The 23,360-nt window shown below is 39.2% G+C and overlaps 1 protein-coding gene across 52 annotated transcripts in view; it reads left to right on the top strand.

Annotated features, from left to right (window-relative positions):
- ptprk (protein tyrosine phosphatase receptor type K) overlaps window positions 1–23,360 on the top strand; it is a 300,910-nt gene that overhangs the window by 121,629 nt on the left and 155,921 nt on the right. For all 52 annotated transcript variants that reach the window (NM_001443271.1, NM_001443270.1, XM_087296977.1 and 49 more), the window contains 1 exon segment: window positions 10,339–10,610. In NM_001443271.1, coding sequence (NP_001430200.1) covers window positions 10,347–10,610 — 264 coding nt within the window. In that variant the 5' untranslated portion in view covers window positions 10,339–10,346.

The raw sequence follows: 23,360 nt of genomic DNA, 5'->3' as shown, positions 1-23,360 counted from the left end.
CAGATGTTACAGACAGACGGACAGATGTTACAGACAGATGTTACAGACAGACAGACAGACAAAAGACAGACAGATAGACAGACCTAACAAAGACAGAAGAAACAGACAGATGTTACAGACAAACAGACGTAACACAAACCACTGTAACAGACAGACAAAACATAGACATACAGACAAGTGTGACAGACAGAAGTGACAGACAGACAGATGTTACAGACAGACTTAACAGATGTAAAATAAAGTAATACAGACAGACAGACGCAAAAGAAGAAAATAAAGAAATGACAAAAACAGATCTATTGAATTTCCATTAGTTAATTCTAGACTACATTTATTTCTATCATTTATCATTTTTTTCATATTTTGTACGTTTAAACTTTTATACATGCATTCATTTTCTGTTGATTAATATAGAATAATAATAAATTAATATTAATTATTCTATTAAATAGAATAAAGTAATATAAATTATTTTATTCATATAAAATTAAAAATAACAAAGGATTTAGGATTACATTTAATTCAAATGCAAATAATGTTTTATCATGTCATACATGACTTTATTTATCAGTTTTCACATTAGTTTATTTATTCATGTAAACACACAGACGTATATTGGTTTTTTCTTTCTGATCCTCCATACTCCAAGTGCATTGTAAGTAGCAGTGGCCATTAACAGCTCTTTTTGTTGTTGTTGTTGCCGCGCCTTTAAGAATATGTGAAATAAGCAACAGATCAAACTGAAATGAGGCTCTTCTGTTGTGTGTGTGTGTGTGTGTGTGTGTGTGTGTGTGTGTGCGTGTGTGTGTGTGTGTGTGTGCGTGTGTGTGAGTGTGTGTGTGTGTGTGCGCGTGTGTGCTGAATTAGTTTTCTTCTTCTTCAGAGAAATAATTTGTTTTTCTTTTTTGTTATAGTAAATGCTGTTTTTTGCTGTTTCGAGCTTTCTTTAAGCCGCTGGCCTATTTTCCGCCGTGTGTGGAGCAGCTCTGTAAATTGCTGTCTTTTAAAGCTCACAAGCTGAAGCATTCATCAAAAACCCCATGAAATGGGAGTTTCGTGGCTTTTAGTCCACCTCCATTAGCTTAGCGCTCGTCTGTGTGCTAGTGTACGTTTAGCACATACTGTACACGCACTACAGGAGCTTTCTTTACAGTTACAGGACAAATCCATGACATCATCTTGCACTCGTGGGCGTATGCAAATTCTCATCCAATCAGACACTCTCTTGCGCTGGTGACCCTGTTGTGACCTTTACTACTTGTAAATTATTCTTTGATAAATATAACACTAGTAGTTAGCCGTGGCAACAATCTGTCTAAAGTGAGGTCAGTTTATGTGTATATACACTCACTGGCCACTTTATTAGGTACACCTTACTAATATCGGGTTGGACCCCTTTGTGACTTCAGAACTGCCTTAATCCTTCATGGCAGAGATTCAACAAGACATTTGATATACTCCTCAGAGATTTTGCTCCATATTGACATGATAGCATCACACAGTTGCTGCAGATTTGTCGGCTGCACATCCATGATGCCAATCTCCCGTTCCATTACATCCCAAAGGTGCTCTATTGGATTGAGATCTGGTGACTGAAGGCCATTTGAGTACAATGAACTCATTGTCATGTTCACCAGTCTGAGATGATTCACGCTTTATGACATGCTGCGTTATCCTGCTGCAAGTAGCCATCAGAAGATGGAGACACTGTGCTCATAAAGGGATGGACATGGTCAGCAGCAATACTCAGGTAGGCTGTGGCGTTGATGCTCAATTGGTACTAATGGACCCAAAGAAAATCTCCTCCACACCATTACACCACCACCACCAGCCTGAACCGCTGATACAAGGCAGGATGATCCATGCTTTCATGTTGTTGATGCCAAATTCTGACCCGACCATCCGACAGCAGAAATGGAGACTCATCAGAGCAGCAACGTTTCTCCAATCTTCTATTGTCCAGTTTTGGTGAGTCTGTGTGAATTGTAGCCTCAGTTTCCTGTTCTTAGCTGACAGGAGCGGCACCCGGTGTGCTCTTCTGCTGCTGTAGCCCATCCGCCTCAAGGTTGGACGTGTTGTGTGTTCAGAGATGCTCTTCTGCAGAGCTCGGTTGTAACGAGTGCTCATTTGAGTTACTGTTGCCTTTCTATCAGCTGGAACCCGTCTGGCCATTCTCCTCTGACCTCTGGCATCAACAAGGCATTTGCGCCCACTGAACTGCCGCTCGCTGGATATTTATATATAAGTGTCTCATGTGTGCATGTTTATGTGTGTGTTGTGGTCTTACACATGTATATTACATAATTTATGACTATTATTAATTTATACCTTTCTTATTATTACATTTTTAAAAACTTTTTGTTGCTTGGTTGGCATGGGAGAGGTCGGGTTGTTGTTCATGTAAAATTTAAAAAGCTATATAGGATGTGACTGTTGAAGGCTTGATTCTGATTGGCTGTTGAGCTTTCTCATAAATTACCACCTCAGGTGTGCAATGTATATTCTAATCGCAAAATAATCTGCAATGGGCTAAGCTAAATAAACTTATTTCAAAGTGAAAACCAGATTATTTTGCTTACCATATTAGATTAGATTAGATTCAACTGTATTGTCATTACACATGTACAAGTACAATGCAACAAAATGCAGTTTATGTCTAACCAGCAGTGCAATAGTGAGCATATTGGCATATTATTCAGCTTTTTTAAAGGGAGCCTATCATGCCCCTTTTTATAAGATGTAAAATGTGTCTTTGATGTCCCCAGAGTGCGTGCGTGTGTGTGTGTGTGTGTGTGTGTGTGAAGTTTGAGCTCAAAATACCACACAAATAATGTTTTTGTAACTCTCTGAAACTGACTCTTTTATGCTTTGATCTTAATTGTGTCGTTTTGGTGACTGTCGCTTTAAATTCAAATGAGTTGTGCACTTTTTTTTAGAAGAGGGCGGAGCTACAAACACCTGTGCGTCAGCATAGTGGCAGATTTAAAACTCTAAAAGTAGACGGCTGCTTCTCACTCAGGGCTGCTGTTTATGCTAATGAGGGAGAGATGTTCACTAGTGGGCGGGGCTTTCCCCCTCTAATGACACGTATAAAGGGAGAATGTCAATCAAAGTGTTTCTGCAGTCTGATTTCATCAAGTGTGATTATAACAAATGCAATTAATCAATGTTTACCATTAGAAACTTGATATATTCACACATTGCCGACACACAACTGGGTTTAAACCCCTTATAAAAGTGATTTTTTTTCTCTCTTTAAGGAAAAACTCACATAATTTTGACTCATAACTTAGACAAAACAATATTTCTTGTTAAAAATGCTTCTTGATTTAGGATTTGTTATCTATTTAGATTAGAAACAAGACAACAATGTAAGTAAGAAAGCATTTTTGCTGTGTGTTCATTATAGCAAAATTTTTAATCATTGCATACCGTCTACTTTCATTAGGATGCTCCCTATGTAGTCAGCTCAGTGTAGTCATCATGAGCGCTGTGGTCAGATTTGACTGAGGTCTGTTAAGCTCAGTTGAACTGCTCTAATTAGTGGTGTAGTGGTTGAGTCTCTGTCCAGCTCTGGTCTGCATAATGACACACAAACCACAGCTCTGAACTCGCTGAAAGAGTCTCAAATACCAGCTCTGTGTGGACGCCTTCTTCATGATCACTCTGATAGTCGTCCAGACGCTCTCGCCTAATACGTCCAGTCTCTCCTGCTTGTTTTCTGCTTGATTTTTTTCCTTCTCTTCGGCTGGAGTGATTAACGAGCACTTCACACAAACCTCCTCCAAAACTCTCCAGCACATGTTGGTAAGAAAGCACTTACATAAATCAAAGATTACTCATGAAGCCGCTTCGTTTTCTGCCAGCAACTCTTGGCTGAGCGGCGCTGCCATCTGGATGATGCGGCGCTCCGTTCACATGACCGACCTTTGACCTTTAGAGTTGGCGGAGACGCGGTGAGAAGCGTGTGTTTACCCGACGGCCGTTTACACACACGCATACACACATGCGCACACAAAAAGTACACACACATGTACAGCAGTGCTTAATTTGTGAATTCTGAGGTCCTGGAACAGATCGGGGTAACGGATCCGTCATACTACCTGAGGATGTAGAGGTGTTGCACATGAAAGTGAAGAGTGGGGGATGGGGGTGGGTTGGGCTGGGAAGGATAGTGGGCCGTCGGATAGCGGAGGGGTGTCACAGACGTAAGTTAAGAACTGGGACGTGGGTTGGTTGTCGCAGACGAAAGTGAAGAGGGTTGGGGAGTCGCTGGACAAAGTGAAATTGATCAGCAAACGGAGGAGGGCGTTGAGTAGGGGGAATGGAAAAATGAGGTGCTGGATCAGATTTCAGAGGTGCCGGATCCGGCGTGTTCCGGCACAAATGAAGCCCTGATGTACAGGTACATGATCTTACGTGTATACTCTTACACAATTCTGTCTCTGAGCTCTACAGGCAGTTCCTTTGACCTCATGATTCTTATTTGCTCTGACATGTGAGCAGTAAGGTCTTGCATATAAACAGGTGTGTGGCTTTCCTAATCAAGTCCTAATCGAGTAAATCGCAGGGTTGCCAGCAAGTTGTGGCCAGTTCCTTCAGATCCTGAAGGTGTGATCTAGAGTTTATCCGCATATAGGTGAGAACTTTTGTTTCTCCACATTGATCTGTAGTGGGAAAAGAGGAGCAGATGTTCCCACAGAGGAGGAAAACTCTCAGCAGATCTGCCGGACGCGGCTCATCTGTAAATAAAGCTCCATCTGCAGTTTCAGCATCTGTCTGCACAATAAACTGTGTGTCCGCTCCGACAGGCCCACTGTTTTACACATTAGAAAACACTCTCAGCAGATTGGAAACGGGAAGTGACATCATTCTGCTTCATCTGGAGAATTCATTGTCAAGCATCGTGCACAACTCGCTGAGCACGTTTTATTTGGTGGAGGCTGTTTATAGAGGTGCTGTGCTGTTTACCATTGTAAAACTGTTTGCACAATATCAGGAGCAGTGGGAGTATAACACATGCCAGCATTTAACTAATATTAACTTGATTCAAACAATAGATGAGTCTATGTTATATTTTCTCAATGTTCAAGAAACATAAGATGATTCATACTTTATGACATGGTGCGTTTTCCTGCTGGAAGTAGCCATCAGAAGATGGAGACACTGTGCTCATAAAGGGATGGACATGGTCAGCAGCAATACTCAGGTAGGCTGTGGCGTTGATGCTCAATTGGTACTAATGAACCCAAAGAAAATCTCCTCCACACCATTACACCACCACCACCAGCCTGAACCGCTGATACAAGGCAGGATGATCCATGATTTCATGTTGTTGATGTCAAATTCTGACCCGAGCATCTGAATGTGTCAGCAGAAATGGAGACTCATCAGAGCAGCAACGTTTCTCCAATCTTCTATTGTCCAGTTTTGGTGAGTCTGTGTGAATTGTAGCCTCAGTTTCCTGTTCTTAGCTGACAGGAGCGGCACCCGGTGTGCTCTTCTGCTGCTGTAGCCCATCCGCCTCAAGGTTGGACGTGTTGTGTGTTCAGAGATGCTCTTCTGCAGAGCTCGGTTGTAACGAGTGCTCATTTGAGTTACTGTTGCCTTTCTATCAGCTGCTGGAACCAGTCTGGCCATTCTCCTCTGACCTCTGGCATCAACAAGGCATTTGCATCCAAAGAACTGCCGCTCACTGGATATTTCCTCTTTTTCAGATCATTCTCTGTAAAGCCTAGAGATGGTTGTGCATGAAAATCCCAGTAGATCAGCAGTTTCTGAAATGCTCAGACTAGCCGGTCTGGCATCAGCAACCATGCCTTGTTCAAAGTCACTTAAATCCTGTCTTCCTCATTCTGATGTTCGGTTTGAACTGCAGCAGATCGTTTTGACCATGTCTACATGCCTAAATGCATCGAGTTGCTGCCATTTGATTGGCTGATTAGAAATGTACGTTATCGAGGAGTTGGACAGGTGTACCTAATAAAGTGGCCGGTGGGTGTAATTATATAAAAACAATACAATTATTTTTGAGATAGATCTTTGGAGAGCAGAAGAAACTTTTCTTCTTTTAAAGAAACATTAAAACAATAATAATTACTGAACCCTATCTAGTAAAGATCACATTGTATATTAGAAATAGATAGATTTAAAAAAAAAAAAAACTAATTAAACCTCATTTTTTTAAATAATTAAATAAGTGAATTATTTACTAAGCGCAAGCCTTGAATAGAGCAGTATATAAAATATGGCATATTAATAACACATTTAACCTACTTAATTATCCAATTGTAGATAAAGAATGAATATCCAACTAATTTAGTTTGCTGAGAGTCCAGTGTGTGGCCCCAGGTGTGTGTGTGTGTGTGCGTTATACACAGAGTCAGGACTCTGTATAGTAAACAAAAGCTGATTTTTGCCCACCCACATGAGCAATGGTTACGTCAGAAAGAAAGTCATTTCAGAGACAGAGAAAGTTATTACTCTTGATAGATTCTGAGTCTGGAAAAAGATGCACCTGATGAACTGCACACGGTATGGCCAGCAGACCTTATTTAGCCAGTAAATAGGATGAATTTCATGCAGGCTTTATCTCTCACCGCTGACAGGAGATGAGGATCACAGAGGAGGGAGAGAGAGAGAGAGAGATGCAGTTGAAGTCAAAATTATTTTGTATAAATATTTTAACAAAGCGAGAAATGTTTCACAGTATTTCCCATAATAGTTTTTCTTCCGGGTAAAGTTTTATTTATTTTATTTCGGCTAGAGTAAAAGCGGTTTTAAATTGTTTTTAAACTATTTCAAGGTCAATATCATTGACCCCTGAAGGAATTTTTTTTTTATATTGTCTCCAGAACAAACCACTGTTATACGATGACTTGCCTAGTTACCCTAATTACCCTAGTGAAGCCTTTAAATGTCACTTTAAGCTGAATGCTAGTATCTTGAAAAATATCTAGTCAAATATTACATGCTGTCATCATGAAAAAGATCAAATAAATCAGTTATTAGAGATGAGTTATTAAAACTATTATGTTTACAAATGTGCTGAAAAAATATGCTCTCTGTTAAACAGAATATGGGGAAAAATAATATAGGGGGTCTATATTAAAATAATTGTTAAAAATAATTCAGGAGGACTAACAATTCTGATTTCAATTGTATATATTAAATAAAAAATACGTATTACACTTTTATAATAAAATAATAATAATAAAATTAAAATTATTATTATAAATTATTATTATTATTATTATTATTATTATTATTATTATTATTATTATTACCAATAATATTAATAGTAATAGTAATAGTAGTAGTAGTAGTAATGTCATCATTACACTCTTTAAAAAAATCATGTTTTGGTTTAACCCAATATTGAGTCAAATATAGACAAACCCAACCTTTCTGCTAAAAAAAAAAGTCATTTAAATTGAATTGAAACAAATAACCCAACATTTTTTCGTATTTACATTGTAGAAATTGTCCTCAATGAAATCAATACGTTTGTTTGAGAAAGAGAGGGAGGGAGAGAGAGAGCTGGTCCTCCCTGTTCTGGCCGTGGAGAGGCCGATGAACAGATGTAAGCTCATTTGGACAAATGTTGGTGAAGTCTGTCCTCTCTCCGCCTGATGTCCATCCTCTGGGCGTTTGGGCTTTGAAATCGTTTCCTCAATCACATGCAATCACATGCTTAAAGAACCAAACCAGATCCTATCCCCCTCACTTTCAGGTTCAAGCGCTCTATCAAACTGTACAGGGTGGCTCAACGAATGCTACTCATAAACATAAAAATTGCTAAAGGTGCTGGATGTACGTTTTTTGAAAGCGTAAACATACCAATAAAATGTATGTAAGGTATTTCAGAAACACGCTTAATGAACATTCTTGTTAATCTGAAAAGCAATGCTGAAGGAAGATATTCTGCTTTGAACTTGTGCGTTATTTGCCAGAACGTCTGTCTTTCTTTTGGTCTCTTTAACCAGCCCAATGCCAGTTTAGCCAGATATATTTCAGCACACGGGTTGCCTTGGTGGAAAACAGCGTATTTCATTCATTCAGTCAGGAAGACTCTCAAAGTGTGTGTCCGTAACCAAAATGTGACGTCCGGTGGACAGCCTCCGAAATGAGAAGCAGATTCAGAGTTCCACACGAGGTGGTTATTAATAAGCAAATGATATAAATATTACGAACGTAAACATTAGGTGAGCAGGTTGCATTGTAACCCTGTGTCCTAATAACAGGCTACCTGACGAGATTTGCAGCGGTAAGCAATTTGGCTAAACACGGCAGAAATGTAAATACAGCCATTCAGAAGCACAGAACAGTGCACTCACTGCACTTTAGCGAAATGGTAAGGTTTATAATCTAATGAATACATATTAAACATTTACATTATTTTAAAACTTTAACATGATTAAATGTACTCAGAAAACCTTTCTCCACTGGAGCTTTCCTGAAGATATTCGGTAAACCAAGTTATGTCTAAAAGTAATGTCAGTATGTGTTTTAAAGGACGTTTTATCTCGTGAATCACACAAAAACCGAACCAGATCCTATATAGCAGTGTTCGCCTTGGCCGATAGCTGGGATTCTGAGTCTGAATGTATATCAGTATATGTTCTAACTGAAATGCCACACAGTTTATTGAGTGATTGGATTTGTGTGTGCATGTCGCAGGATTCTCACATTGTGTACATTCCTGATGGTGTGTTGAATGATAAGTACTTTGAATGCGGGAAGTCATGCACTCACAGACTGCACTGTAGGTGTGTTGGAGTCACATCACTCATGGGGAAAGTTAAAAAAGAATGTCTAAACTTTTCAATCTCAAGTAGAGGCATCAGCCAATCGGATTGTGACCTTATGCGAAAACCTTAGCCCATGGGTGACCAACCCTGTTCTTGGAGATCTACCTTCCTGCAGATTTCAGTTCAACACACCTGCCTGTAATTATCAAGCGCTGCCCTAAGTAATTGGTTCAGGTGTGTTTGAACAGGGTTGGAGCTAAACTCTGGTGGAAGGTAGATCTCCAGGAACAGGGTTGAGCAGCCCTGCCCTAGTCCTAGTGTTTCCAGTGAACTCCTGCGTCATTACAAAATCACCACATTTAAGATCTGATTTCATTAAATATCGATAATCTTCACTGCATGATTGATATATGACATACCCAACCCAGTCTCATTTTGAAAACGTAGTCTAGCGGACGTTTCTGGAGACTGCGAAATACGTCCCGGGGGGTACGTTTTTGTGCAGTTTTTGTTTTCGCAAATACGTTGGAGGCCGCTGTGTGCGCTTTTTCGTATCTCGAACGTCTCTGGCGAGTGCGGCTCGCAGCCGCGCTGTTCTGGCGTCAACCCACCAGAGGCTGCTGTCTGACTGGCCAATCAGCTGACCCACCCTCCTCCTTCCCTGAACCAAACCAGTTTTACCGATTGACCCGGCTGCCCGCTCACTTCCTTAAACCTGAGCAACAATTTAGAAAAGCCGTCTAGAAAAAGAAAAGCCCTCGTCTGTTTTTTCACCACGCTTTCGGATTTCACCACGCTCTCACCCTGTTATGAACTCGTTCACTTTATTTTTGGATTCTGTTTTTGTTTTATCTGATTTCTGGAACCGCTCTTCCCCGTCCTCGAACCCGCTCGCCGTGGTCAACTCCTCCTCTCTGCATCTGAAGTCCGCCGACGCACACAATGAGCTGACTGGAAAAACTGATTGCTGCGGGAAAGCCCTCCACACGTAGGTAAGCGGTCAGCCGGCAAGCGCGAAAGGGAACGGCGTCACACCGGCCCGTAGTGTTCGCTTAAAAAAATTAAATGCACCCATACGTACCTCCCGGGACGTATTTCGCGGTCTCCAGAAACGTCCACGGGACTACGCTTTCAGAATGAGCCTGGGTTGGACATACCGTGGCTCTCAGACCAGACCAGAAGCACTGCATTGAGTTACATTTTCCCGCCCCATGTCTTTAAAATATGAACATTTGTTTTACGACAGTGTTTTCAATAGTGTTTTTGCACTCGCCTGCTGCTCCTGACGGTGCTTACATTTAAACAACTTTTCATCTTATTTTACACTTGAACAACTAAATGATTGCTGAAGTCTACTTTACTGACTGCATTTTAACCACATTACAACATCGATGCTGTTAAAGGAACCTAATGAAATTGAAAACAGTCATATAAACCTTTCACCAGAAGTTTATCATTGGCTGGAAAACACTAGCACTAGCACTAGCACACAAACATATAGCCTGTTGTGTCACTGTGACGTTTACGTTAGCTGCATATTTTAATAATCTCACCTGTGTTTCCTCTGTGGTTTTCTGTTCCCCCTCAGGCTCATACATGATGGTGGACACCTCGCAGCACGATTATGGAGAAAAGGCTCGTTTGCAGCTGCCCGTGATGAAGGAAAACGACACCCACTGCATTGACTTCAACTATCTCCTGTACTGTCCGGACGGCTCCAGTCCCGGGACACTCAATGTTCTGGTGAAGGTCAATAAAGGGCCGCTGGCGAACCCCATCTGGAACATCACCGCTTGCACCGGCAAAGACTGGATGAAGGCGGAGCTCGCCGTCAGCACCTTCTGGCCCAATGAGTATCAGGTATGCAAATCACTCAGCCAATCAAAGCAAGGGGCTCGTATTCTGTAGACAAGAGCTGCGTTAAAAGTGGAAGTAACCACCTAAAAGTAATGTTCTATGGAGTTTATTTGGATCATCATTAGCTATTTCTTGAGCCATTACTAGTCTTCCGGAGGCCCTACGACACCTAAAATGCACACATTATTCCATACATAAGAAAATGAAGTACATACAACAAGAACAACTAGATTAGTAACGTTCGTCAAGAAACTTTGAGGCTGACTTGACAAATCCTGTTGGTAATAGTTAATTTAGTTTAAAACAGTTTGAAAAAGTATGGATAGATAGATAGATAGTATGCTATTAGCATGATTTTAGCATGGATTAGCATGTTATAAGCATGATTCTAGTACAAACTAGCATGTTATTAGCATGATTCTAGAAAAAATGTGCATTGTTCTAGCATGAATTACCATGTTATTTGCATGATTCTAGTACAAATTAGCATGTTATCAGCTTGATTCTAGAATAAATTTGCATGTTATTAGCATAGTTCTAGCATGAATTAGCATGTTATTTGCATGAATTAGCATGATTCTAACATGAATTAGCATGTTGTTAGCATGATTCTAGTACAAATTAGCATGTTATTAGCATGATTCTAGCATGAATTAGCATGTTATTAGCATGATTCTTGTACAAATTAGCATGTCATTAGCATGTTTCCATTATTTCCAGTATTTATCATATGAGTATTTATAAGTATTTGATGGCACAGCTAATCACAGTCTATACGACAGTTGCTAGGGTGACATATGTGGTAGTTAGGGTATGGCTATAAAGTTAAAAGGTCATCAGTTATTGGCTGCTGGCTAGACTCACTTAAATAAGCTCATTCATTAGCCTTTATGACAGTCTGATGCAACAGCAGTCTTTTGCAACGGAAGTCTATGGGACAGTTTCTAGGGTCCCAAAAGTGGTTGTTAGGGTGTGGCTAGAAAGTTAAAAGCTCATCAGTTATTGGCAGTTTGGCAGTCTAAGTTAAACAAACCCAGTTAGAAGTTTGTGTGACAGTCTGGCGCAGAGTTATGAGCTCACAATGTTTGGTCCAATGTTAAGTCTATGGGATTTTTCCGACAGTCCCGGGACGTTTTTTGGAAAACCGAAAGTCGGATCAGTCAGAAAAGATATAGCAACCTGAGTCAGAATAGTTTGAAGGTCTGGCTTGAGTTTGGTGGTCATAGCTCAAAAGCTTTAGGAGGAGATAGGGTAAGAGTTTTTGTCTCAGAAGAAGAATTAAAAAAAAGATTATTAAAGTTTGATAGACAGATAGATAGATAGATAGATAGATAGATAGATAGATAGATAGATAGATAGATAGATTAGCATGTTATTAGCATGATTCTAGCACAGATTAGCATGTTATTAGCATGATTCTAGTACAAATTAGCTTGTTATTAGCTTGTAGTGTTATTTGACAAGCCAGCCTAATTATTAAATTGCAATACGTCACCGTACATAATTCCCACTTATTCAGTATCACAAACGTCTTCAATAAAATATGGGCAGCACTTCAATTTAGGTAACAATTCACATTATTTCCTACTTACAAATTAATTTAATGTTATTGAACAAAATAATAAGTAGTTATTTCGAAGCACTTTCTGCTTTAGTTTTGGTTTTGCATCCAGAATATTTGTTTTCAGTTTTGTTCCAGATTTTCTTCTTTATTTCAGTGCGTCCCTATGCCTATTTTGTCCCTCAGTACCATTGTATAGTTTGTATGTAGGTGTGTTTAGGGGAAGTGTTTAGTTCATCTCATATGGTCAAGGAGATTCACTGATGCTAAAGTCAGCTTCAAGTATTCTTCAGAAGACCTTTACTAAGCTGGAAATGTTTTCTGGTGTTTTCGCAACACATGAACTCTGTGTGCTGACACATTCCTTGCGCTGAGCCAAAGTACGAGGAACAAAATCACAGCGGATGTTTGGCTTGTAGGTGGTTGAAGTGTGTCCGCAGGACTCGGAGAGAGCTGATTCATGTCATTCTGCACAGTAACCGCTCTCATTACTCCTTTCTCACATGTGACACGGGGATTGTTTGAGTTTTCTGCAGGTGAAATCAGTCTGTGGAGCGGTTTCATGGCTCTTTTGTTTCTCAGTACAATAGCGGCTCATTCTCCTGAGGTGTTTGAATGGAATATTTGTTAATAAACTGGAATGGCTGCGTACAAATGACAGCTCGGTTTTGTTGACGGTTCACTATAGGAGAGCTTAATTCTATTTCTGTTGAGTTTCATTAATGCGAGTGTGTTAAACAACAGAATGATCACCTGAAAAATGCAGGTAATTTACACCAATTATGCATAGAAAAAAGGCTGTGTTTCACTCTCCCTACAGCTGTCTTCATTGCACAGTGGGGCAGCTTTCACACTGGACGCAGAAAGCCCTGTCCTGCACTATAAAACCCATTCATTTCAATGGTTTTCACTCAAAGGTGGTTTGTTGTTTGTGTTAGTTTTGTTCATTCGTTCATTTTCCTTCGGCTTAGTCGCTTATTTATCAGGGGCCACCACAGCAGAATGAACCGCCAACTATTACAGCATATGTTTTATACAGCAGATAACGCCACCCATAACTGGGAAACACCCATACACTCTCACATTCACACACACACACTCATACACTATGGCCAGTTTAGTTAATCAATTCACCTAAAGTGCATGTGTTTGGACTGTGGGGGAAACCAGAGCACCCGGAGGAAACCCACGCCAACACAGGGAGAGCATGCAAACTCCACACAGAAATGTCAACTGACCCAGCTGGGACTTGAACCAGCGACCTTTGTGCAGAGGGGCGACAGTGCTAACCACTAAACCACCATGCCTTCCTGTCAAGACATTTTGACTCATTCATATGTCTAGAAGAATGGCAAAATTAATAAACTCAAAACAAAAGTTAAACCCAAACGCTACATTACTGTATACTTTAACTTCATAATATGTATTATTATTGTTATTATTATTATTATTATTATTATTATTATTATTATTATCATTATTTTTAATTGTTAATATATTTCGTTATTATTATTATTATACTTATAATAATAATAATAATAATAATTATTATTATTATTATTATTCACTATTATTATTATTATTATTGTTATTATTCATTATTATTCATTATTATTGTTATTATTATTCACTATTATTATTATTATTATTATTATTATTACTATTCACTATTATTATTATTCATTATTATTATTATTATTATTCATTATTATTATTATTCATTATTATTATTATTCATTATTATTCATTATTAATGTTATTATTATTTACTATTATTATTATTCATTATTAATGTTATTATTATTCACTATTATTATTATTCATTATTATTATTATTATTCATTATTAATGTTATTATTATTCATTATTGTTATTATTCATTATTCATTATTGTTATTATTATTCACTATTATTATTATTCATTATTATTATTATTGTTTATTATTATTAAAATAGTTTGAGCTCTAAGATGCTTTAGAAGAACATCTTGTAGTAGTAATACGTGGATATTGCTAACACTTCAATTCACAACCTCTCTGTCTACCAAGGTTCATGTAAAATAATTGCCCACAATAAACGCACAGCTAAAGTAGTTCCGGCAGGTTTAGTTCCATGTCTTGATACATTGTTTGAGGCAGCCTTCATGACTGAAATGAAATGCACTGTTTCCCACCATCTGGCAACCCGGGCTTCTAAAGTATAATTGGGTAAACAGGCAGTGGGCGGAGTCACAGAGATCAAAACAAAGACAGACGTTCCAACACGGAACGCACATTCTCAAAGCAGAATATCTGACTTCAGCATGGCTCTCCAGATAAACAGGTGTGCTCACCTAGCGTGTTTCTGAAATATCTGCATATTATGAAATGTGTATGATCTCTTCTATTGTTTAAATCAGTGATGAATATGTGTGTGCGTAATCTGACTGGTTATTCTGCTTTTGTGTGTGTGATCTGACTCGTTGTTCTGCTTTAGTCTGTCTGTGCATGTGTGTATGTGTGTGTGTGTGTGTGTGTGAGACACTGAATACTGAAAGCCTCCGTCTGTGTTCAGCCTAATTGGGAGTCCTGGATGATCTGGTCTCTCTCTCTCTCTCTCTCTCTCTCTCTCTCTCTCTCTCTCTCTCTCTCTCTCTCTCTCTCTCTCTCTCTCTCTCTCTCTCTCTCTCTCTCTCTCTCTCTCTCTCTCTCTCTCTCTCTCTCTCTCTCTCTCTCTCTCTCTCTCTCTCTCTCTCTCTCTCTCTCTCTCTCTCTCTCTCTCTCTCTCTCTCTCTCTCTCTCTCTCTCTCTCTCTCTCTCTCTCTCTCTCTCTCTCTCTCTCTCTCTCTCTCTCTCTCTCTCTCTCTCTCTCTCTCTCTCTCTCTCTCTCTCTCTCTCTCTCTCTCTCTCTCTCTCTCTCTCTCTCTCTCTCTCTCTCTCTCCCTCTTCTGAGTGTTCAACAGTGTGACTCTACTCTACAGTCTCTGCTGCGCTTGCAGCACTCTTTACAGTGTCCGCGTGTGTGTGTGTTGTAATGTAAACACACCTGCGGGTGAGCTCATCACTCGTCCCGCTCTGAGGATTGAGCAGACTGGGATTAATATTATTATGTGAGCAGATAATGGATGTAGGCTTGTCACGGTTTATGAAAGTGAGCTTGATTAATTTTTGGTGCTGCAATGTGTTGGAGAAGATTTTAAAATACATATATACAACAATAACACACACTCATTCACGCGCTCACACAAACACACTCTCTCTTTGAGCAACAATATCGCAATGTGTGCATCTGCTATAGTTACATCGCAGGATTAGATAATTTAATGAAGATTTAAAGATATTAATTATGATGATTTTTTTGGTATGATTTATACAATGATGACCACATCAAGATTATAATAATTTGGGATTTTTAAACACTTCTAGAAAACCGTAAAGCTCTGATTATTTCATATTTTTGCTTGTTATTTATTATAATTCATGCAGATGCACTGCATAGAAAAACATACACACCCCTCAGTAACACACACACACACACCCTCCTCCTGATTCCTGATGGCACACATTTGTTTGCGTCCTCAATTGAAGAGCACATCACAGGCCAGAGGATCCGCAGCAGAGCACGAGTCTTATTATTCTGGCTCAGAAGAAATGAAAACGCGTCCTCCTCTGGAGTGTGTGCAGTGCGACGGGACGCTCGATCATTCAGCAGAGCTGAAGGATGACCAAAGAAACACTCCTGCGTCCCGCACACACTCACTCATTCCCTTTGACGCCAGTAATGGCGGAGCTCGTCTCTGGCGTGATTTCACACGAGCTGACACTGAATTATTAAAAGTAAGCGAGGGCAGGTGTCCAGCTCATTAATGACCATCCCGTCCTCTCCCTGGAGGAACCAGCACTCCCTCAGGAGAAGCAGAAGAGGAAAAAAACAACTAAACCAGAGCGAGCGCTGAAATAAACCCGGCTCCAGCAACAGATTTGAGTCATCAGCGCCTAATTAAAGAGGACAAGAAATAACAAGCCCACGCCAGGCGTTAGAGATGGACCGCGAGCCGTGAGTGTAAGAAAAAGACGTAACATGCCTGGACTCATTAGACAGGACGCGGCGTCTCGCGGGGCTTACAGGGCAGCAGGTGCACTACAGTCTACACCGAGAGAAATCACACGCAGACGTGAAGAAACAAGCCCTCCTCGTACATTTAGGCCCACATTTTGTTCTACTATATATATATATATATATATATATATATATATATATATATATATATATATATATATATATATTATATAGCATTAGTGCTATAAGTACAGTAAGTATTAAAATATAATGGAAAATAAGCATTGAACACAGCACCTTTTTTCTCAGAAAACATACACTCGCTGGCCACTTTATTAGGTACACCTTAAGCCTGGTTTATACTTCGCAGGCAACGCGCGTAGCTGTGCATTTATACTTCTGCGCGCTGTCTCTGTTGGTCTGCATTAACAATTCCGAAACGCTAGTGGGCAGTAAGGTGGTAATGTTCCTCTGTGTCGAGTTTCTTCTCTGCTTTATTGCTTTTTCTGAACACTTCCGGGATGTACAAGTGGCTCAAACTCGCTCATTTTGAGGCAGGAACCGGCGGACGTGCAACAACTTTAACTATGAGGTAAACACAAAACAAAACTTTCCATCCGGAGCTTCTTCACGGGACTCCACACTTGTAAACAATCGCTCGCCCCATTCGCGCGGCTCTCGGTCCCGCCCAGACTCGTCAGCGCTACCAAGCCGACCAATCACAGAGCTTACGCTAGTAAGTTAGTTAGTTAAATTTTTTGAGAGTTGCACGTCAGTGACGGCGATGGCCACGGCGAAGGGCTATGCGTCAGCGCCGTAGCATACGCCGGCGTTTGATGCAGAAGTATAAATCAGCCTTTACTAGTACCGGGTTGGACCCCGTTTTGCCTTCAGAACTGCCTTAATCCTTCATGGCAGAGATTCAACAAGGCACTGGAAATATTCCTCAGAGATTTTGCTCCATATTGACATGATAGCATCACACAGTTGCTGCAGATTTGTCGGCTGCACATCCATGATGCCAATCTCCCGTTCCATTACATCCCAAAGCTGCTCTATTGGATTGAGATCTGGGGACTGGGGAGGCCATTTGAGTACAGTGAACTCATTGTCATGTTCAAGAAACCAGTCTGAGATGATTGAGCTTTATGACATGGTGCGTTATCCTGCTGGAAGTAGCCATCAGAAGCTGGAGACACTGTGCTCATAAAGGGATGGACATGGTCAGCAGCAATGCTGTGGCGTTGATGCTCAATTGGTACTAATGAGCCCAAAGTGTGTCAAGAAAATCTCCCCCACACCATTACACCACCACCACCAGCCTGAACCGCCGATAAAAGACAGAATGGGTCCATGCTTTCATGTTGTTGATGTCAAATTCTGACCCGAACATCCAAATGTGTCAGCAGAAATTAAGAATTGTAAGACCAGACAACCATGCCATGTTTAAAGTCATCTAAATCCGCTTTCTTCCCCATTCTGATGCTCAGGTTGAACTGCAGCAGGTCGTCTTGACCATGTTTACATGCCTAAATGCATTGAGTTGCTGCCATGCGATTGGCTGATTTGAATTTTGCGTTAACGAGCAGTTGGACAGGTGTACCTAATAAAGTGGCCGGCCAGTGTATTTCTAAAGGTGCGATTGACTTGAAATGTTGACCAGATGTTGAAAACAACCAGAGAACTCCGTTTATACGAAGAAAACAAATCTAATTAGTTTACAAATGAAGTTCTGTGAAATAAAATAAAGTGGAAAATGTATTGAACACATGAAGAAAGGAAGGTGTAGAAGGCAGTGAAAGCCCAGACAGCAGCTGAAATTGCTGTCTGTGTGTGTGCGTCTGCATTTGTTTGCATGTGTGTTTGCGCGTGTGTTTGTGTGTGCGCATATGGGTCTACATGTGTGTTTGCATGTGCATGTGTGCGTGTCTCTCTGTCTGTCTGTCTGTCTGTGTGTGTTTGTGTGTGCGCATATGGGTCTACATGTGTGTTTGCATGTGCATGTGTGCGTGTCTCTCTGTCTGTCTGTCTGTCTGTGTGTGTTTGTGTGTGTGCGCATATGGGTCTACATGTGTGCGTGTGTGTCTGTTTTTTTTTGTGTGTGCATGTGTGTGTGTGTTTGCGTGTGTCTATTTGTGTTCGTGTGTGTGTGCCTGTCACCGATTACAGTGTACTAGTGCAGATTATTCCAGCTCCACTTCACTGTCATTTGGTTAAAGAAGAGCTCACACGTTTCCCAGAGTTCACAGCTCCGCGCGAAGGCAGATTTCACACCTTCAGCCAGAACACACTTCCCGAGGCCTGAGGAGATCCTGAGGCTGGAGATTTTCAGCAGACCATGGCCTTCAACTTGTGTGTGTGTGTGTGTGTGTGTGTGTGTGTGTGTGTGTGTGTGTGTGTGTGTGTGTGTGTGTGTGTGTGTGTGTGTGTGTGTGTGTGTGTGTGTGTGTGTGTGTGTGTGTGTGTGTGTGTGTGTGTGTGTGTGTGTGTGTGTGTGTGTGTGTGTGTGTGTGTGTGTGTGTGTGTGTGTGTGTGATGAAGTCTGGGGGTGTTTTGTGATAGTGTTGAGAGCGCACATTTAGTCAAGGTCAGCACACACGCAAACACACATACACAGTTTTATCGCGTGTCAGTACTTTATAGGTGCGCAAAACCTCAGATTAGTGTGTGTGTGTGTGTGTGTGTGTGTGTCCTCTGCTTATAATACAGAAGAAGAAATCCTCTTTCTCACTCAGCTTGTTTACCTCCAGGGTCAGCAGTGTTTTCATATCAGACTCAGGTAACACTTTAGTTTAGGTAGCAGTTTACACTATTAACTACTGGACTAATAGCTGCCTATTATTAAGATATGAACTGTTTATTAGCACTTATAAAGTATGATCCACATCCCTCATCCTACCCAATACCTAAACCCAACTACTGCCTTACTAAATATTAATAAGCCGGTTATTAGTAGTGTATTGAGCTGAAAGTGTTAGCTCGTGGTTTGTTAATAGCTGACGCTGTCGTCCGCTGATGATCCTCCACTCCTCTGTGTTGTTCTGTGGTCTGTCCAGATAATGACAGGTTCTTGAAGTTGATTACAGACACTCTCTCCATTGAGCTGATTTAATGTGCTTGACGCTTTCATTGTTTGACCACATTCAGGTCGATTGTTCAGATTTTTCTCAGTGAATGGGTTTAAGAGATCTTACTATAAAAGGATGGTAATATTAAGTATTACAGCGCTCTCTGGAATGCTTGATTCTGATTGGTCAGTCTCGATATCACATGATATGTTATTCCCCTGTAATAACTGATTATTACTAACAATACTAACTATAGAAACAAATGCTCATTGTACTATGAATCATTTTAAGCCGCCTTTCTACTGCACACGACATTCGAACATGACTGTCGCAATACGCCCTCTTGTGGCACATAATTTTCGTGCACCATGGGAGAGAAGATGATTCAGTGTCCGAAAGGAAATACTGCAAAGGCAAGAGGCTTTATTCTCTGTGCGTTTACCATGGTTGAATGAATAATTGCTAGAAACTCATAGAGCGCTAAACATTTGGAGGGAATGTAAAGACAACATAATAAAAATATCTATTTTTTATCACTCATTTATGACTAGAAGTATCTTTAAAATCGACTTTTTACTGATTTGCGTAATAACGATAATGATGATAATAATAATAATAATAATGATAATAATAATAACAATAATGATGATGATAACGATAATAATATTAATAACAATTGCAACAATAATAATAATAACTATAATAATATTAAAAACAATAATAATAATAATGAATAATGATAATTATAATAATAATAATAATGATAACGTTAATAATATTAACAATAATAATAATAATAATGATACCGATAATAATATTAAAAACAATAACAATAATAATAACAATAAAAATAATAATGAAAATTATAATAATAACGATAATGATTAATAATGATAATAATAATGATAATTATAATAATATTAATAACAATAATAATAATAATAATGATAATGATAATGATAATTATAATAATAATAATAATGATGATAACGATAATAATATTAACAATACTAATAATAATAATAATAATAACGATAATAATATTATTAACAATAAAAATAATAATAATCAAAATAATAATGAAATTTATAATAATAATAACAATAATGATTAATAATGATAATAATAATGATAATTATAATAATATTAATAACAATAATAATAATAATGCTAATGATTATTATAATAATAATAATGATGATAACGATAATAATATTAACAATAATAATAATAATAATAATAATGATAACAATAATAGTATTAATAACAATAATACAAAATAATAATAATGATAATGATAACAATTATAACGACAATGATCATAATAATAATGATAATAATAACAATAATGATAATAATAATGATAATAATAATGATAATAATAATAATAATAATAATGATAACATTAATAATATTAATAACAATAACAATAATACTAATAATAATAATAATAACAATAATGATAATAGTAATAATAACAATAATATAAATAATAATAATAATAATGATAATTATAATAATAATAATGATGATAACGATAATAATATTAATAATAATAATATTAATAATGATAACAATAATAGTATTAATAACAATAATAAAAAATTATAATAATGATAATGATAATAACAATTATAACGACAATGATCATAATAATAATGAAAATAATAACGATAATGATAATAATAATGATAACATTAATAATATTAATAACTATAACAGTAATACTAATAATAATAATAACGATAATGATAATAGTATTAATAACAATAATAATAATTACCATGATGATGCTGATGATGAAAGGGGAGGGACTGATGATGAAGGTGAGGAGTTGTTATTTTTAAGGGGTGGAGCTGATTATGAAAAGGAGAGGCTAATTATAAAGGGGAGGAGCTGATGATTATAAAGAGGAGGGGTTAATAAAGAGTAAGAGCTGTTGAGTGTAAAGGGGAGGAGCTGCTGATGAAGGAGAGGGGCTGATGATGAAGAGGAGGAGCTGCTGATCACAAATGGGAGGAGCTGCTGATTATAATAGGGAGGAGCTGATAATTATGAAGGGAAGGAGCTGCTTATAAAGGGTGCTTATCAAGGAAGGGAGCAGCTGATGAAGGGGAAGGGTTGCTAATGCAAAAAGCGAGGAGCTGCTGATGAAGAGGATGGGCTGCTGATTATAAATAGTAGGTACTGCTGATGAAAGGGAGGAGCTACTGATGAAAAGGAGGGGCTGCTGATTATAAAGGGGAGGAGCTACTAATGAAAAGGAGCTGCTGATGAAGAGGAGGAGCTGCTGAGTATAAAGGAGATGGGCTGTTAATGAAGAGTAGGGGCTGTGGCTGACTCTGGTGTGTCCCAGGGAGAAACACAGTAGAGTGTAGAGGCAGAACAGCACACAGGGCAGCAGAGGCTGTGACAGTTCTCTGCTGCTGATATGAAATGAAGTGTGTGAGCTGGGGGTGTTTTGTCTTCAGACAGATCATCTCCATCATCCGCTGAGGTGAATGTGCTGCCGCTGCAGGCTGATCTCCATAAGAGACGGATTACAATCAGACCCCAGATACACGACTGCTGGAGAGAGATGAAGTGTCCCCCGGTGCCGCCGCGGAGGGATCTGCTGCTCGCACACACAGACCCATTTACTGCTCCTAATGGCTCGTCCTTGCACTGGAGTCTCGGCACGCGCAGGGGCAGAAACGGGGGAAGAGAAACATTTCGCCCCTCGTCTATCCAAATGATGAAGGACATCTCGCTTCTCGCTCGCTAACAGACCCCTGGAAAACAATTATGAATAGGATAAATAAATAAATAAATAAATAAATAAAACACACCCCACGCATCACACTGGCATCAATAAGGCTTTTCCCTTGCTCTTATTGTTTACTCAGAGAGCTGTGGTAATGATCACCACAATGCAAATGTGTGTGTCTGTGTGTGCTGCTCTTGACAGGTGAAGAGATGAGAGCGCTGAGCTCAATATCTGGTGGAAGGATGCCAACAGGAAGAGGAAACTGAATGTGTGTTTTTTGCGGGGTCTTGTTTGTGAATTGTTTTCCTCTGCAAAGTTCTGTCATCAGTGTGCTGAAACGTTCCCTTTTGTTGTTCGCATCAAGTGAAACGGCATCTGGATTAAGAACAAATGTGGGCGGGGCTTGGTTTTGTTTGTGAGGAATTGATTGGATAGTCGTGGTTTGCTATGGTGGTCATTTCGTTGATGAAAAATTTTTGTTATAATTTTTGTTGGCAAACAAGTTTCAATCGGCAAAAACTAAATAAATTGAAGTGATGATGACGGCAATTACAGTAAATTATATTAACATTTTCATTGGCTAACAATAGTAATAAATTTGTCGACTAAAATCCTATGAAATGTAGTTGACTAAAACTATTGTTATTTTTAATTTCCTGAGGTTAAAATAGGATCCCAATTCCTCCCATTTTGAGTCCGACTTCAACGTTAGGTAGGAGTGCGGTTTCCCCGCCCACCGAATTGATTGACAGCCACGTATTAACATGCCTCCATAGTAACGTGTATAATCATATCAACAAGACAGCACGTGCACAACTGGGATTAAAAGATCTGTTCAGCTCTCTGTGATCATCAATCCTCATCAAATGTGATCAAGAGTGAGTTTAAAGTTTTAAATGTTCGAAAACAGTGCATGTGTGTAATGGATTACAGCAACTTTATCACCACAGACACATGTCAGTAAGTCATAAAAGGAGACGCTTCAGTCTCGGTTTGTGGACATAAAATCTGGTTCATTTTGTACATTAACATAATGGATGTCCACACAGCAGTGGATATTAATGTGTATCCTGTCACATTTGTCGTGCAAAGCTAAACGCACATGCTGTGTGGGTGTGTGTGCGTGAACTTTGTATCGACCTTGTGTGTGACTCATCGTTGCAGAAAGGCTTGAATTAACTCCACAACAAATCCATCAAATAATCATTGGGAAAGTTCCTACCGTAGTATTTCTCACAAACGTTACGTGAGATCTGCTTCATGTCTGTCACTGTTCTGTTTATTTGACGCAGCCGAGCCGGAGATTGAGGCACACTCTGACAGGAATAATTGGCGGGGAA

The sequence above is a fragment of the Danio rerio genome, chromosome 20, assembly GCF_052040795.2.
Source record: "Danio rerio strain M-AB ecotype USA chromosome 20, GRCz13ab, whole genome shotgun sequence".
Lineage (NCBI taxonomy): Eukaryota > Metazoa > Chordata > Actinopteri > Cypriniformes > Danionidae > Danio > Danio rerio.
Note: the sequence above shows the minus strand (reverse complement) of the source record. Positions and strands in the feature narration are given on the sequence as shown.